Here is a 16,593-nt window from a genome sequence, read left to right as displayed (position 1 = left end):
AGTTACATGGGATGGGCGAGAGTATTAAAAATTGTGCCTGAATAGGAACTTTGGAAGGGATATTGCTGCATTGCTTTGTATTAAGGTCAACTATCGCTGCTGATGGTGTGAGAATGCATGTTCACATGTCCACTTTATAACTCCATACTTTGTGCTGTGATTATGTTAGGCAGGCAAGTTTTGTTAACTATACAACAACTAAGAAAAATCGTCTGAAAGTGTACCGTTTCCTTGTTTAAAAATAACATTGTGATTAGAATCGGATGTGTGGCTTAGAAACACCTAGAACAATGGCAAGAGCCATGTTGAGAGAGAAAAATCTTAAACGCTAAATCTCAATATATTGTGATCAAAATCCTCTCTGCGAATCCGGCGACTACCGAGTCGACTCAATCTTCTCAATCTCAAGCATTTTGAGATCCAAATCCTCTGCATGTTCAATTAACAGGATTAAAATCCCTTGAATCCCTTAAATCTTCTGTCGATTGATTTGTTTTTTCCAATTATCTGAATTATCTATTAATCTTATCTGTCTATCTCCTATGTCAGGCTAATTTTCTTGGTTTACCGACCATGTAGTCCTGTTAGGGGCCGTTTAATCTACTGTAGTATCTGATTCTACCTCATATGGCGTCTTTCACCTTTCTCATCTTGCTGCTCGTGTGTAGCTGCAACTGTACAAGCCGGGGTTTCACTTTTTTGAACTTATATTATCCATGAATTAGAGTTCGATCTATAGAGGTTTTCATCATCATCTCAATTCAATATATCAGGGACTTCTCTATCCTTCCTCAAGGTTTGATTCTTCTTGTCTCATCTTTTTCTAGCATCAGGGGCTGCTACTGATATGTATCTAATGACTTATTTGTTGCATTCTTTATAATTGGCTATTGTTCCATTTCTCAAATTGTTTAGTTTTTGTCTCTGGGTCAGTATTTTCTATCCAATTCTTGCCGGTGCTCTAATCTAATTTAGATAAAAATTCCCCTTGTTCTCAGATTGTTGGTTTATCGTCTGCAAGTCTTTTTCATGTTATGATTGCATTCAAAGTGTTTGATTGTATTCATTTTTCTAGAATTCGTCCTAGCCCTGCCCAAAATCAATATAAAGTATTTTCATCCGTTCATCTGTTTGGTTAACGTTTCAAAGTAGTGTTGTCTGTATTGCTGGCCTTTATAGAAGTGTTGTCGACTTCCCAAGTATTTCCCTCACTGCGGCCTAACTATTTTGGTACTGTGTCCGACCAATGTCTTAAGGTCTGGTTTTTTTTCCCATGTAAAATAGTTATCACCCAGTGGATTTGCTATATTTGTGTCGGTTGTCCGTAGTTTTGGTCGATGTTTCTTACTATTTTGGTGTTTTGTCAGACTAGTTCTCGTCTGGTTTCAAGGTTTCTTTCCGGTAAAATAGTTAAATCCAGCGGTTAACGTTCCTAGTCTTGTCCAACAATACCCAATGATCATCCTTTGTTTTGTGTCTTTTAGTGCTGCTGTTGCATTGTCTCCAGGGGTGGTTCCTTTGGAGACATATTTGGTTTAGTGTTTCTCTTCTCTTAATCTTTTTTATCTTTATATTTGATTTAGTGTTTCTCTTCTCTTAATCTTTTTTATCTTTATATTTGCCGGCATTTCTTTTTAGAACATTGTTTTCTTCTGTAGCCGTTTTTTGATGCAGCTTTTAAACATTACATTTTAATTAATTAGGTAGACTTTCCCCAAGTCCCCTGATCTCAGCAATGAGTTTGGTCAATTAGCTTTCGTGTGATGTAACCTTTTGATTGGTATTTATGATATTTCTTGACCCCATCAGTTGCTCTACTTTTGGCAAGTATTTTCCGCTCTCCCTCGCCATCTCTTTAACAGATACTACATAGATTTAACGGTTTCCTTAATGTGGTTATCGGGTCGGTAAGCTGTTCTGTTAAATCATTAATATTTGTTCTTATTTTGTTCGCATTTCTCCCTTCTTTTAGTAATCCCATATCTGGATTTTTGTCTCTCCCTTCATCTGTAATAGCAGTTTTCTCTTGAATTTTGTTTTTTTATTGTGTTTAACTCTTTTGAGCCTTCGGTACTTCTGTCAAATATACTTTTTTCCTGTCCAACAAATACTCCTTTCATCTTCCTATTAGATTTAGTAGACTAATCTTAATTTTATTTTTATTCCTATTTACCTCAACTTTTCTCCATTTTTGTGTTTTTATCTGCCATGAGGATTCTCTCATGGAATGTTCAGGGTATTGGTATCCCTATAACTAGAGATCATCTAAATAATTTGTACAATGATTTCAAGTCAGATATAGTTTTTCTCTCCGAAACAAAAGCTCCTTTTGAAAAAATGGATCTTATTTTGAAAACATCGAAATTCTTTGATTGGTTTATTATTCCATCTGTGGGAATAGCTAAGGGGCTAGCGATCGCCTGGCATAACAATGTAGAATTAAGATTAGTATCGGCGCAGTTTAATGTTTGTCATTTCGAAGGCTCTTGGCATAACAATGTAGAATTAAGATTAGTATCGGCGCAGTTTAATGTTTGTCATTTCGAAGGCTCATATGATGATAAAGTTTTCGAATTAACCTGTATATATGGTGCAGTCGGAGCTGAAGAAAAAATAATTCAATGGTCTCACATTCAGAATTTAGCAAATCAAGTCCAAAAACCATGGGCTTTAATTGGGGATCTGAACATCATCCTGGACCCAGCAGAAAAGCAGGGAGGCAATAACACAAGCTCAAGCAATAAAACAATTGTTAGACAGATTATAGATTCTCTGGGCCTCCAAGATGCGGGTTACGAAGGCGCTCCTTTCACATGGTCAAACAATAGGAGTGGAGATGCAAATATATGCGAAAGGATAGATAGAACTCTAACATCCTACCAATGGATTCAATTATTCCCAAATACAAAGGTAAGTCACCTAACCAGAGTGGGATCAGACCATACTCTTATCCTTTTAGATACAAACTCGGAATCAAAAAGATTACATAAACCTTTTAGATGCGTTAGATCTTGGCTATCTCACCCGACTCTTAAATCGGTGGTCGAAGCATCTTGGAGTAATCATTCTTCCAACTCCTGTCCAAAAAATTTCATCTCAACCTTGAAATCTCTCTCCTCAGATCTAGCCTAATGGAATTCTGATGTTTTCGGTAATATCTATAAAAATATAAAAACCCTTAATAGAAAAATAGACAATATTCATAATTCCAGAAACATAGCTTCCAAGATCGACATCCTCAAAAACCTCGAAGCTGAATTAGGAAAGTGGTATAAAATAAAAAATGATTATTATCACCAACTATCTAAGGATAAATTCTTTAAGGAATACGATCAAAATACCGAATATTTCCATGCTTCCGCTTCAAATAGGAAAAAAATTAACGCAATTCATTCTCTCAGAGAACTATCAGGACTCTGGATTTCGGACCGAGATCAAATCAATTCGCTCCTAATAAATCACTTTTCCCAAATTGGCGCCTCCCAAAATAATAACTCCAATGTAGATCTAGAAGGAATTATACAGCCTTGCGTTTCTGATTCAGAAAATTCACTCCTAATCAAAATCCCCACCCAAGAAGAAATCTGGACAACTCTTGCAAACATGAACCCTTGGGGTGCTCCAGGTCCGGATGGTTTCCAACCGGGCTTTCTCAAAGCATACTGGGAAATACTGGGCCCGGACATAATTTCCTATACGCAAGATTTTTTTCGGACTGAGCTTTTGGAAAAAGAAATGAATTAGTCTTTCATTACATTCATTCCCAAAATTTCCACTCCTCAAACCCCGGCGGACTTCCGCCCAATTAGCCTCAGCAATACAATATATAAACTCATTTCAAAAATCCTAGCAAACAGATTAAACCCCATCCTGAATAGGTTAATATATCCAAATCAATCAGTCTTTCTCCCAGGAAGACAAATAACGGACAACATCATCATAGCCCATGAGCTGATACACTCGATGAAAACGTCTAAAAAGAAAAAAGGATTTCTAGCTCTCAAGATCGATCTTTCAAAAGCTTTTGATAGAGTGGAGTGGCCCTTTATTCAAAAAGCCTTATCATCTTTTGGATTTAGTGATCGCTGGGTCAACCTCATCACCCAATGTATTTCCACAACCTCATACTCTATCCTGCTAAACGGTTCCCCAGGCCCAACGTTCTCCACCTCTAGAGGCCTTAGACAAGGAGATCCCATATCTCCTTATCTGTTTCTAATTTGCATGGAAGTCCTTTCAAGACTCTTGGAGAAAGCCACAGTAGAAAAAAGAATCTCTGGAATTAAAATAAACAAACATGCACCTACTATATCCCATCTTTTTTCGCAGACGACTGTTTTCTATTCACAAGGGCAGATTTAGGAGAAGCGAAAAACCTTTTGGATATATTATCCAAGTTTGGGGAAATTACGGGTCAAATGGTAAATTTGCAGAAATCGGGGATTTACTTCAGCCCAAAAATTCACCCGAAACATGCAAAGATAATAGCAAAAATCCTAAAAGTCCCGTTCCTGACAAAACATGACAGGTATCTGGGTACACCTCTTTTCTTCGACAAAAATAGAAAAGAAAACTTTGAACCCCTTTTGCAAAGGTACTATAATACTCTACAAGGGTGGAAATCAAAGTTACTTTCGCAAGCGGGTAGGACAGTTTTAATTAAATCAATTTTCCAGTCATATCCAACATATCAGATGCAGATGTTTGCCCTTCTAAAAGATACTCTAGATAAACTTGACAAAATTCAGAGAGGTTTTTGGTGGAATAAGGATAAGGCAAAAACAAAAGGCGGATATATAAAAACATGGAAAGGCATACCAAAGTCCCAAGGCGTTCTAGGAATTAAGAATCCCCATAACTTCAATATAGCCCTTCTAACAAAGTTAGCAAGTAGAGTGATGACAGAAAAGGATCAACTATGGTAAAATTACTAGAAGCGAAATATTTTCATGGATCGAACCCTTTTCAACTGACAAGAAATTATGAAATCTCATGGATTTGGACAAGTATTCAGAAGGGTCTCAATATTATAAAAGGAAACTTCATCTGGCAAGTGAAAGACGGAAAAAACACAAGGATCTGGGAAGACAAATGGATACCTGGCACAAATACATTAACCCAACCAAGTGATAAGCCGGACCCGATACCTCAAAAGGTCCATGAACTACTAAATTCTGATGGTGACTGGGATATTGAAAAATTAGATGAATATTTTTCCCCGGAAATTAAAGGAAAAATTCTAGCAATTTCCCCGAATAAAGAAAACAGAGACAGAATCAGATGTGAACACTATATTTCGGGAGCTTTTTCGTAAAAATATTTACAACTACCTTATCAATCAACAGAATAATAATGAGGAAGATATTATATTCCCGTGGGAAAATATTTGGAATTTGAAGACAATACCTCGGATCCCACTATTTATTTGGAAATTGATCCAAAAGGCGCTCCCAACAAATAGCAGATTAGCAACCCACAACCCAGAAATATCATCAGAGTGTCCTCTATGTAAAAACCAAGAGGCGGAAATAGAAGATCACCTTTTCAGAAAATGTCCTTTTGCTAGAGCAATCTGGTTTGGATGCGACTTGAACACAGTCAACTCGCAAATCAACACAGATTCGATTGTTAAGTGGGTTGAGAACTGGATATCAAATACTATCTACTCAAAAAATTGTGAACACATCGCAACGGTCACTTGGTTCCTGTGGAAGTATAGATGTGAAGTAATTTTTAGGAAAACTAACCCATATCCATATGCATTGATCCAACAGATTAGGAATTTTTTACAAACTCAACCGCCTAATAAAGAGAAGTTGCAAACAAGTGCTCAAAAAAAGAAGACAAAAACAAATAAGTGGAACAATTTCAACTCTGATTGGATAATTTTTACAGATGCCTCCTTTAACAAGGAGAATTTGACAATGGGCTATGCTTTCATTCTTTACTCGGTAGAACAAGAAGCTTTTATGCATATTTCTGCAGGTTCAGATTGGGCTTCCTCGGCTTTACACGCAGAAGCAAAATCAGTTTTGAAGGCTTTAAATTGGCTAGAAGATAATATTCTCTCCAGTGTCTTTATTGCTACAGATTGTAAAGTTTTTTCAGATTGCATTAACAAAAAAGATGCAGCAGTTGCCTGGACGGCAGAGAATACCATTGAAGACATTATTTCCATTCTGGACACTCTTCCACAAGCCAGGATAAAATTTATAAACAAAGATTACAATGTTGCAGCAGATTCAGTAGCAAAGGAAGCAAGAATAAGAAGACTACAACACTTTTCGAAGCATATGCAACAACAAATCCACAAAAAAGGTATCCTTTCTAATGTTTTCGAAAAAAAATGAAATTGTAGAACTTTTGTATTATCTTGCTTAATTAATATATTCAAGTTTCTTATCAAAAAAAAAATCTCAATATATAATTTAACAAGGGATTTGATGGTATGAATGAAAGATAAGTACAAAATACCGAAGAGATACATAAGACAATGAATTATAAACTCCATTCATTAAAAGAAAATATATGCCTAAATTGACGTAAAAAATCACTTTGTAGTTGTGGGAGTTTTTTTTTTATGTTAAACTAACTCATGCATTCAAGATAAAGACAGTTTACTTGATCAATTTCAGGAATAAGTATATCAAATAACAGCAGACTAAAAACTCATTCATAATGAAAGATATAATAAGCAAGCTAGTAAATATAGAAAAAAGAAGAAGGAGATACCGTGAACATCGTACCAAATTGTTGTATGGAGATTAGGGTGAAGAAATGGTGTTAGGAATTGAATACAACCATTTTAAATAATTTTCTTCTCGAAGAAGAGATGCTCTTTTAAAATTAGAGTAACTTGCCTGATAACTTTTCATTTTACTGACAATAATCAAGTGAAAACCTTGTAAATCTCTAAAGTGTTTCCCATTTTAAATAATTTTCTTCTCGAAGAATAGATGCACTTTTGTTAGAGCACTGCTCAGTCGAACTCGCAAGCATTGCTATCTCAAGCTTGTTTGTCAAGTTTAGGTGTCAAAACTATAAGTCTTGATTTCTAGTCTACTTATAGCTATGTCTCGGATTATGATAGAATATGTAGTTGAGCTTTAGACTTTACGGCGTTCATCGATTGAAGACGAAGATCTACTAAGGGGAGCTTGGAGGAACTTCATCAACAAAAGGTATGTGGAGAGTTAAACTCATCTATCACTCGGAAGTCTATTCTAATTTATATCCTATTGAGAGTAAGTCGTATAGCTATATAGACTTTACATTATACACATTTGATATATCGAGTTGAGTTTAACTCGCTCATATCTTTCTCGAAATATGTGTTGGAAAGCTTTTTGCTCTAACTACGTTTATCATTATTCTTAACGAGTTTAGTTAGGAACAATTTATTTGTTGGAAACTAAATAATGAGCCAAAACATGATCATGTGAAAATCGTCTTGTAACATCTTACATGATTTGTGTGAGACAGTCATTTGATGTAGACTCGAAATGTTTCATATTGATCATTCAATCACTTATAAGCTAATAGTTTGTGTGAGACAGCTATTGTCGTCTTCTAAGGATGTTTCAATGATTGAAATGAGAGTTTAGAACAATTAACCATTGTCTGGATATAGCACAGTATGCATCCCGTATGTAAACTGTTGTAAGAATGATTCAGGTCCGGGAACCAAGTATGCATACCCGTATGCAAACGGTTTTTAATGTTAAAGTCCGGGAACTAAGTTTGCGTACCCGCTTGAACACTGTTTCACCTGAGTTCGGTATGGAACGATAGTATGTGTACCCGTTTGGGAACTGTCAGAAAAGATCAAATTCTGGAACTCTAGTTTGCGTACCCGTTTGCAAACGGAGTTGGTTTAAGTTCTAAAATTGGTTAAGTATGATTTCATACTCATCAACTAATACATTTATAAATTAAGAAATGCAATCTTTGTAAACCGTGGCTAAAATATTCATGAACTGATTCTTTTGAATCAATCCGATTTTGCTTCAATTGTGTCTTGTATACTTCTATGAGAATATAAACAATTGAACAACTCTATGAGTAACAAGATTAGATTAATTTGATTATCATTTTATCTAGAAGTGTTAAGATGAATGTGGTTAATACAAAAGTGTTCATATGGCTAACTTTGGTTAACTGTTATTGAGACAACTCAATATACACATTTAGGTAAGGTTACCCATATCTAAATGAAGGTATATTTCATTTGTGTGTAACAAGCTAAGGCCATCTAACGGTGGAGAGATATTTCTTTGGTTTTAAGCAAACTTAGCTTGAATCTTAAATCAGGTTTTCATCCAACGGTGAATATTGATTGCTTTGTTTCAAAGTTATCAAACCCTGATTTGAAGACTATATAAGGGAGAATACTAGCAACTGGAAAACCTAATCCCCACACCTCATGTGTGATACTAGTTGCGACTAGAGTCGATTATCCTTTAACCTAGGTTTTTCCTAAAACTATTATAGGTTAACGACTTGAAGACTTCATTGGGATTCTGAAGCCAGACCCAAGTATTTTCTCTATAGTTGCGTGTTGATCTTACTTGGTCTATCGTATAGAGTACTATCTTCTCTAAGATTTGCTCAAGATTTATCTCCGATAGGTAAGATATAAAAAGTAATCACAAAGCTCTTCGTCTCATTCTTTGTGATTCCACAATAACTTGTTCTACTACCATATAGTTAAGTTATTGTGAGGTGATTGATATTTCTAGGATGTTCTTCAGGAACATAAGACTGTATTATCAATTGGTTCGCGTTCACCTTGATTTATTAAAAGACGGAACAAAAACTTCATAGGTATTTCTGTGGGAGAAATATTTACCTATCAGAATAGACTTTTCTGTGGGAGACAGATTTGATTATCAAGTCTTCGACTTTGGGTCGTAGCAACTCTTAGTTATGGGTGACATCAACTAAGGGAATCAAGTGCGTAGAGTCCTTCTGGGATTCAGAAGCGTAAGAAACGCGACTGTACCTTAATTAGTGTGAAATTGGTTAGCGCTCAACTACATTCCAGTCTGAAGTTAACTTGTAGTAGGCTAGAGCCTGTAGCATCTTAATATAGTGTGGTGTTCAAATCTGGACCAGGTCCCGGGGTTTTTCTGCATTTACGGTTTCCTCGTTAACAGAATTTCTGGTGTTTGTGTTATTTCTTTTTCGCATTATATTTGTTTATATAATTGAAATATCACAGTTTGTGCGTATTTCAATCAATTGGTAAATCCGACCTTTGTTTGTTGATTGAAATTGATTGACACTTGAATATTGGTTTTTGATACAATTCAAGTTATTTCTCATATCAATCGGGCTCACAGATTTCTATCTGTTCGATTGCGAATTGTGTTGAGAAATTGAGATATAACTCTTGGATATATTTCCTTGACTGAGTCAGACTGTCTTGTTGATTCTCTTGGAATTATATTGGGGTTAGTCCATACAGATTGTCGAACGAAATATTAGGTGTGGTTGTTAGACCCCCTCTTTTTCAGGAGTTTTGTTATCTTTTGCAATGTGAATCTTTCAGTTGGAGGTATTCAATAAACATATGCAGAACTGTAGAAGAGCATTGAAGTTTTTATAAAAATCAAGAAAGCATTATGTCGTTTGTGTTGTAAGTCATATTCTTAAAAGTTCATATGTAGTTTAAAGTTTTGTCACTAAAATTGACAAAGGGGGAGATTTTTAAGCGAATGCTCGCTTGAATGTACATATCTTGGTATATCAAGTATGTTGTCAAATTTAGATGCCAAAACTATTTTTTGATTTACCCTACTAAAGTCATCTTCGGTTTGGAACAAATTAGGTTATAAAGTCTTAGGATTTTCTAAGTTACTCGTGAAGAACAAAGAAATAAAGATCACAAAAGATATCAATTCAAATAAGTTGATCAAGGTCATTTTTTCCAACAAAAGCTAGAAATTTTATTAGAAATAATCAAAGTTAAAATTACAGCCCCAAATAAAAAACCAAAGAACATTGGAAAAAGGAGCAAAAAAAGACAAGATAAAAAACTTGAAGCAACACCTTAACAAATCTATAATAAGGCTGCCCTGGGAATTCAAGGCTTAGCAGGCTGCTAGGTCTCTCATTGAAGATCAAACTCTGACCCTTCTGTAGGTGTACTCCCTTCTTAGCAAAGTGGTCAGCAGAGAAGTTGATTTCTCTGTAAACATGTTTGAAAGAAATTGAAAGAATGCTAGCCATAATCCTTTGCCATCTTGCCAGGAGGAACGAAGGAATCTTCTTTTGCTGTAAGGCTGTAACACACATTTTAGAATCTGATTGAAGGACTAAATTGAAAAACTGATGCTCAACTGCCCATTCCAAAGCTTTAATGCAGTAAATGAATTCTGCAACATAGTTAGTGGTAATCCCCAAACCACCAGATTCTGCAAAAATTAAAGCACCAACATGATCTCTAATTATAAAACCATAGCCAGCAGTACCTGGATTCCCTCTAGAATCCCCATCACAACATAAGAGCAGTTCATTCTCATTTGGCAGATAAAAAAAGATCTCAATTATATTTGTTCTTTTCATTTTCCTGGCTTGAATAAAGAAGTAATGTAAGATGTTTTTTCCGCATCTGTTCCCCACATTACTCCTTTTAATTTTCTTTCACATTCATGGACCATTTTTGTAATTCTTAGCTGTAATTTGGATATAACAGGCTTCTCCTCATCATAGTATATTGCATTTCTCAGGAACCACAGATAAACCATAGCAGTATAAGAGCTTATAATCCATAATTCTTTAACCACATGACTAGAATTTTTATTCATTTTCAAAACATCCTCAAAAGAATTTGGCTTGGGGAAGAGAAAGATACCTGATAGCCAGTTCCACAGTTTTTTACTGAAGTCACACTTCCATAAAATATAGTCCATACTATCTTCTCCATCATGGAAAATGTAGCATCTAGAAGCAAAATGGAAGCCCTTTTTTTCTCAGATTTTCCTCTATTGCACAAACTTGTCTAGTAATTTTCCAAACATTTGTAGAAATAGAAGGGATTACAGCAGGATTCCAAATTGTTTTTTATACCAGTGCAATCTTGGATGATACAATCTAATTTTATTCACAACATCAGAGACTGTGAAATGCCCAGAATGGTTGTTACTCCAAATTAGTAAGTCTTCACCTTCTTTAATAGTAGGTAACTGTTCAATACTGAAAAACTGTAGGAAGTCCTCATGGAAACACCAATGATTATCAACAATCAATTCTTGAACTTTCAAATGAGGATGCAAGGCAATATAGGGATGGTTAGGGAATAACTTACAAATTGGTTCTTCAAAAATCCATCTGTCAGTCCAAAGAGAAATTTTAGATCCATTACCAACAATCCATCTAGTGCTCTCATTAAAATCAGAAAGGACCCATTTTATACCACTCCAAACTGAGGATCTTCTGTAGTAAGTAATCTAGTTCCTATTTTTTATCCATGTATTTAGCAAGAAAGAATTTGGCCCATTCATCATGACAATGGAGAATTTTCCATAGGAGCTTCATTAAGAGAGATTTATTTATATCTTCTAATTTCCTGATGCCAAGACCCCCTTCTTCTTTAGAAGTGAAAACATTATCCCACTTTAGAGTAATACATTTTCTCTCATCAGCATTGCCAGTCCATAAGTAATTCCTAATAATTTTTTCACAAGCTTCTAAACCTTTCCAGGCCATTTATAAATGGACATGTTATTAATTGGAATACTACTAAGGACATGATTCACCAAAGTGAGTCTAGCTTGAAAATTTAAAATCTTATCACTCCAAGCAGCTATTCTAAGATGCACATATTCAACCAAATGCCAAATATGAATAGATTTCATTTTACCTTGAGCAAGAAAAACTCCCAAATACTTGTCATGGAATGAAGAAAGATCCATTTGGAAAAAATCAACAATTTGTCTCTTTCTGGATCAGAGGTACCATCTACAAAACATTTGCTCTTAGTAGCATTAATCACTTGACCAGAAGCAACTTGGTATTCCATTAGAAGGGATTTCATATTTTCAATACTTTTCTTACCTCCATTGCAAAACAAGAAGATGTCATCAGCAAACATTAAATGAGAACGGTGTATACCATTTCTTACCACCATTGACTGAAGCTTACCAATTTATGAATATTTCTACTTAGAACATCGTGAGCAAGAATAAACAGAATGGGAGAAAGTGGGTCCCCTTGTTTAAGGCCTCTCCCAACACAAAAAAAAAAAACAATTGGGACACCATTGAGCATAATTGACAATTTAGTAGATTGAAGTAGAACCATGATCCAATTACAAAACTTAGCAGAAAAACCAAATTTTTTTAAAGCTCTGTATCATAAGCTTGCGATATATCTAATTTGAGACCCACATTACCCCCTCTTCTAATGGATGACGTTTCATTTACCAACTTAGAAGCTAGTAAGATTTGCTCATGAATGTTCTTATTCTTAATAAAAGCATATTGTTGTTGAGAAACAAGATTTGGCAGATAACTAGTAAGTCTCTCAGTAATAATCTAAGTGATAATTTCAGAAGTTGCCAAGGCCAATTGGTCTAAAGCTTTTAACATTCTTAGCCCCTTTAATTTTAAGAATCAAGACAAGAAAGATGGAGTTCATACCACTAGGAATCATGTTATTTTTCCAGCAGAACTGAACAACATCCAATAAGTTGCTTTTGATGATGTCCCAAGCTGCTCTATAGAAAACTCCAGTAAATCCATCAGGACCTGGTGCACTATCAACATTCAAATTAAAAACAAATTTCTTGATTTCATCTTCATCGGGACATTCCTCCAAAAAATGATTGTCAGCATCAGAAATAATTTAAGGTACAACATCAAAAATTGAGTCATTAATCTAAACATACTGATATTCAAATTTTTTTTTGAAGTATTCAATTAAAAGATCAGAAACACCCTGTTGAGTAGTTATAATATCACCAGAAGCATTCTCCAACTCAGTGATTGTATTTTGAGATTGTCTAATTTTTATACTAGTATGGAAGAATTTAGCATTCACATCACCATCCTTGATCCAATTTAGTCTATCTTTGTCTCTCAAAAAAGTATGATAATTCTTTGCAGCCACTTCATATTCACCTCTTGCAGTAACTAAATTGTTTAATAAAGATATATTAGAAGGATCAGCATCAGATTTTATAGTTTCTTCCATAACCTTGTCTTCAGCCTTTTTTAAATTTACTTGAACTTCTCCAAAGACTTCCCAGTTCCAAGACTTAAGACATTTTTTCAATCTCTTTAACTTGTTCATGAAAATAAAGATATGATTACCTGTGATTTCTTCATTCCAGGAATCAATAACTACTTGTAAAAATGAAGGATGAGAAAGCCACATTTGCTGAAATCTGAAAGGTGTATTAAGAGCTCTACTAATAACAGTATCAGAACCTATAAGGGGACCATGATCAGAAATCCCTCTAGCAGCTACATGGTAATGCCATCCACTAAAAGTGTCTAGCCATTTCAAATTAAAAGGGGCTCTGTCCAGATTGCAAAGAATTTTTTTTTTCCCAACTCTGCCATTACACCAAGAAAAATCTAAATCACTTTTAGGAGCCTGAATAAGCCCACAAGAATCAACACAATCATTAAAGTCACTCATAGCAGAAGTAAGATGACTCCTACCACCTTTTTTCTCGTCAACATTTAAAACAGTGTTAAAAACACCTAAGATTAACCAAGGTTTATCAAGCAAACTAATTTCATATAAATCCTTCCACAATTCTCTTCTATTCATTGTATAAGAATTAGCATGAATACCAGTCACCAACACACCACCAACTTCCACAGTAATACATTGACTAGAAGTTTTAACCACATTAGGAGCTTGAATAGAACAATTCCAAAATAACCAAATGTCACCTTTATTATTTTCTTTAGAGTTATGAATTATTTGATGATGCATACCAGAAAGTTTAATTCCACATTTTTTAACTTTAATTTTTGGTCCCACAATCCACACAAGAGATGGATTATTTGTCTTCACTAAATAATGTAATTTATCCTTGGAATTTTGTCTTTTAAGGCCTCTAATATTCGAAAAAACTACTTTCATTTAAAAGGAGGTTGGGGAGGAGGAGTTAAACTCCCTTTATCAACCATATGATTCAAAATTTATTTACTAGCCTTTCTTGTAATCACTGAAATAGTTTTAACTGGTTTTGCTGGAGGTTTTTTCTTCACAATCCCAGTAAGTTTAGTAATCTCATTAGGCTCAACGACACACTGAGTTATAGTGTTATCCTTTTGTAAAATACTAACAGGTTGAGATATAGAACCAAATTCTAATAAGCTTGAAGTACTGACCTCCTTAATTTCACCATCCTCAGAATCAGAATACTCACTATCATTATCTTGTAAAACTTCATATTGATTATTATTAATGTGAATTACAGGATTAGAGGTAGGAAGTAAACCTGGATTAGAAACTCCTCCTATGACATCAATAAAAGGAGCTTCAACAAGTGTTGCTGCTGCTACTTCTGGTGGAGGCCTTTCAGAAGAAGAAACTCCCTTGATGTTGTTTGAAGTACTTGGAATAGAAGGATGAGATATCTCCATTTGATTTAGTAGATGGACTTTAAACAAGTGATGATTGAACAACCAAATTTGAAATAGAAGTATCAATAGGTTGATTCTTTGTAGGTGTGAAATTTGAGGCCCTTTGATTCTCTGTTGTTGTAGAAGATTGTTTGTTAATTCTACATTCAGACTGCAAATGTCCAACAATTTTTCATTTGTTACAGAATTTTGGTAAATTTGTTAAAGTCACCCCTTGAGAAAAATCTCCATATCTTGTAACAATACATAGTTTATTAGGAATACTTTTTGCTAAATTAATTTCAATTAAAACTTTGGCATAATATCCACTCTGATAATTCAAAGTAGTTGCATCAACTTTGATTGGATTACCAATAGCTCTACTAATCTTGAAGAGAGTTTTTTCATCCCAGTATTCTAGACTTAATCCTGGAAACTGAATCCGAACCATTGCATTAGAAGTATGTTGATTTTCCGATCTGAAATTTGGAATCCAATTTCTAACTCTGAATACCTGATCCAGGACTTCCCATTTACCAGATTTGATGTAGTTTTTGTCTTCATCATTCGCTAGTTTAATCGTAAAAAAACCTTTACCCAGTAGAATCATTTGACATTGACCTTTTAAGCTCCATTGATTTCTCAATATAGTAGTAGCTTCTGAAACTTTAATTCGAAGAAAATCGAGTCTCCCAATCAAAGAAAATTTCCATGAATCATATATATCATTAACTTGATCATCAATCAAATTAATTGCAGGATGAATTTCAGGTGTTTTTGATAAATCTACAATCGATGGATCTATTTCAGAAACATCGTTGTTAACCTCAAAACTCATCGTGATATGAAGTAAAGCAAACTAATACCTGAAATAATATCTAGGAACTAAAAACAGTATAAATTGAGACACCAATCATTTGAATCTTACAAGAAATCACCTAAAATAAATGAAGATTGAAGAAAATCTGAGGAAGCGTTGGAAAAAGAAAACTGAGTCAGTCGCCCGATCCTCAGAGCTCAACTCACCCGATTTTCCAAGTGATCAAGGTCGGTAACGAAGACTAGTCTTACCCTTAAGATTCTTTTCCATTTTATCTATTTATCATAGCGAAATTCGAGAACTTTAGAAAATGATCATATTTAAAGAATATCTTATCACAACTTAGTTGTTTCTAAGTCTGGTGATGTTTCGATTTCCAAGCACTTGCCTGTTGAGACTCGAAACTAAACTTGAGAGAAAGCATAAGTGTTTTAATGAAAATACCAAGAATGAGTTTGTAAGTTTTTTTTTTCCACTACTAATGATTTTTGTCACTTCAATTCACGAATCTAAAATTTGATTTTGTGAACCTATAGCTTGCAGCACTCAAAAATACGATTAATAATTCATTTAAGTTTACGAACTTAAAAACGGTGAGTTTGCGAATCTATTGAAGATAATTTTTTATAAAACCTTTTTAACATTTGAGTTCGTGAACCAAAAATGGTGAATTCACGATCTTATTGAAGAAAACTTCTCCCGAGCTTTCATGTCATATAAGTTTGCAAACCTAAAGGGGTGAGTTCGCAAACATAATACAACAAAATTTCTCATGTGACTTTTTGAGAATTCCCAAACCTAAGGAACTAAATTGTTCTTGCAGCAATTTTTGCATTTGAGTTTGCGGAACCTACTCTTTTGAGCTCACGAACCTAATAAGGCGTGACTGCTTCTGAATCTTATATACACTTTAGTTTGCGAACCTATACGCTTGAGTTCGTGAATCTACAAAGCTTATGAATCTTATTTCTCTCTTATGAGTTCACGAACCTAACAAACTTAACGACCAACCCAATACTCTATTGGATCTGGGCTCGTTCATTTTACTTTTATATTTAAGGCGAACATTGTACACACTTATGAATTGTTATGTCTTAGATGATTCCTTTGGTTGGAAAATACATTTCTTTTCTTATATTTGGTAATTTTTTTTCATAAAATTTAGTTGAGCTAAAAATTGTCTGGAAATTC

General features: G+C 34.6%; 2 protein-coding genes across 3 annotated transcripts; both read left to right on the top strand.

Annotated features, from left to right (window-relative positions):
- The first annotated feature begins 208 nt into the window (after positions 1-208).
- On the top strand, positions 209-14,544 carry LOC113333107. The gene is made up of 2 exons (XM_026579598.1): positions 209-2,910; positions 14,438-14,544. Exons 1-2 carry the CDS (start codon positions 2,209-2,211, stop codon positions 14,441-14,443), a joined length of 708 nt encoding a protein of 235 aa, XP_026435383.1. The 5' UTR covers positions 209-2,208; the 3' UTR covers positions 14,444-14,544.
- On the top strand, positions 5,913-7,120 carry LOC113333108. Of its 2 annotated transcripts, none has more exons than XM_026579600.1 (2): positions 5,913-6,318; positions 7,091-7,120. In XM_026579600.1, the coding sequence occupies exons 1-2, from the start codon at positions 5,925-5,927 to the stop codon at positions 7,108-7,110; spliced, it is 414 nt and encodes a 137-aa protein (XP_026435385.1). In that variant the 5' UTR covers positions 5,913-5,924; the 3' UTR covers positions 7,111-7,120. The 2 variants fall into 2 exon arrangements, with proteins under 2 accessions (XP_026435385.1, XP_026435384.1); XM_026579599.1 differs by lacking the exon at positions 7,091-7,120 and adding an exon at positions 6,636-6,703.
- Positions 14,545-16,593: the final 2,049 nt, after the last annotated feature.

Source organism: Papaver somniferum, unplaced genomic scaffold (assembly GCF_003573695.1).
Source record: "Papaver somniferum cultivar HN1 unplaced genomic scaffold, ASM357369v1 unplaced-scaffold_132, whole genome shotgun sequence".
Lineage (NCBI taxonomy): Eukaryota > Viridiplantae > Streptophyta > Magnoliopsida > Ranunculales > Papaveraceae > Papaver > Papaver somniferum.
Note: the sequence above shows the minus strand (reverse complement) of the source record. Positions and strands in the feature narration are given on the sequence as shown.

Coding starts and splice junctions, on each gene's coding strand:
- LOC113333107 (XM_026579598.1), top strand. CDS start 2,209: ATGAGGATTCTCTCATGGAATGTTCAGGGTATTGGTATCCCTATAACT.
- LOC113333108 (XM_026579599.1), top strand. CDS start 5,925: ATGGGCTATGCTTTCATTCTTTACTCGGTAGAACAAGAAGCTTTTATG. Junction 6,319..6,635: donor ACAACAAATCCACAAAAAAG/GTATCCTTTCTA, acceptor GATCAATTTCAG/GAATAAGTATATCAAATAAC.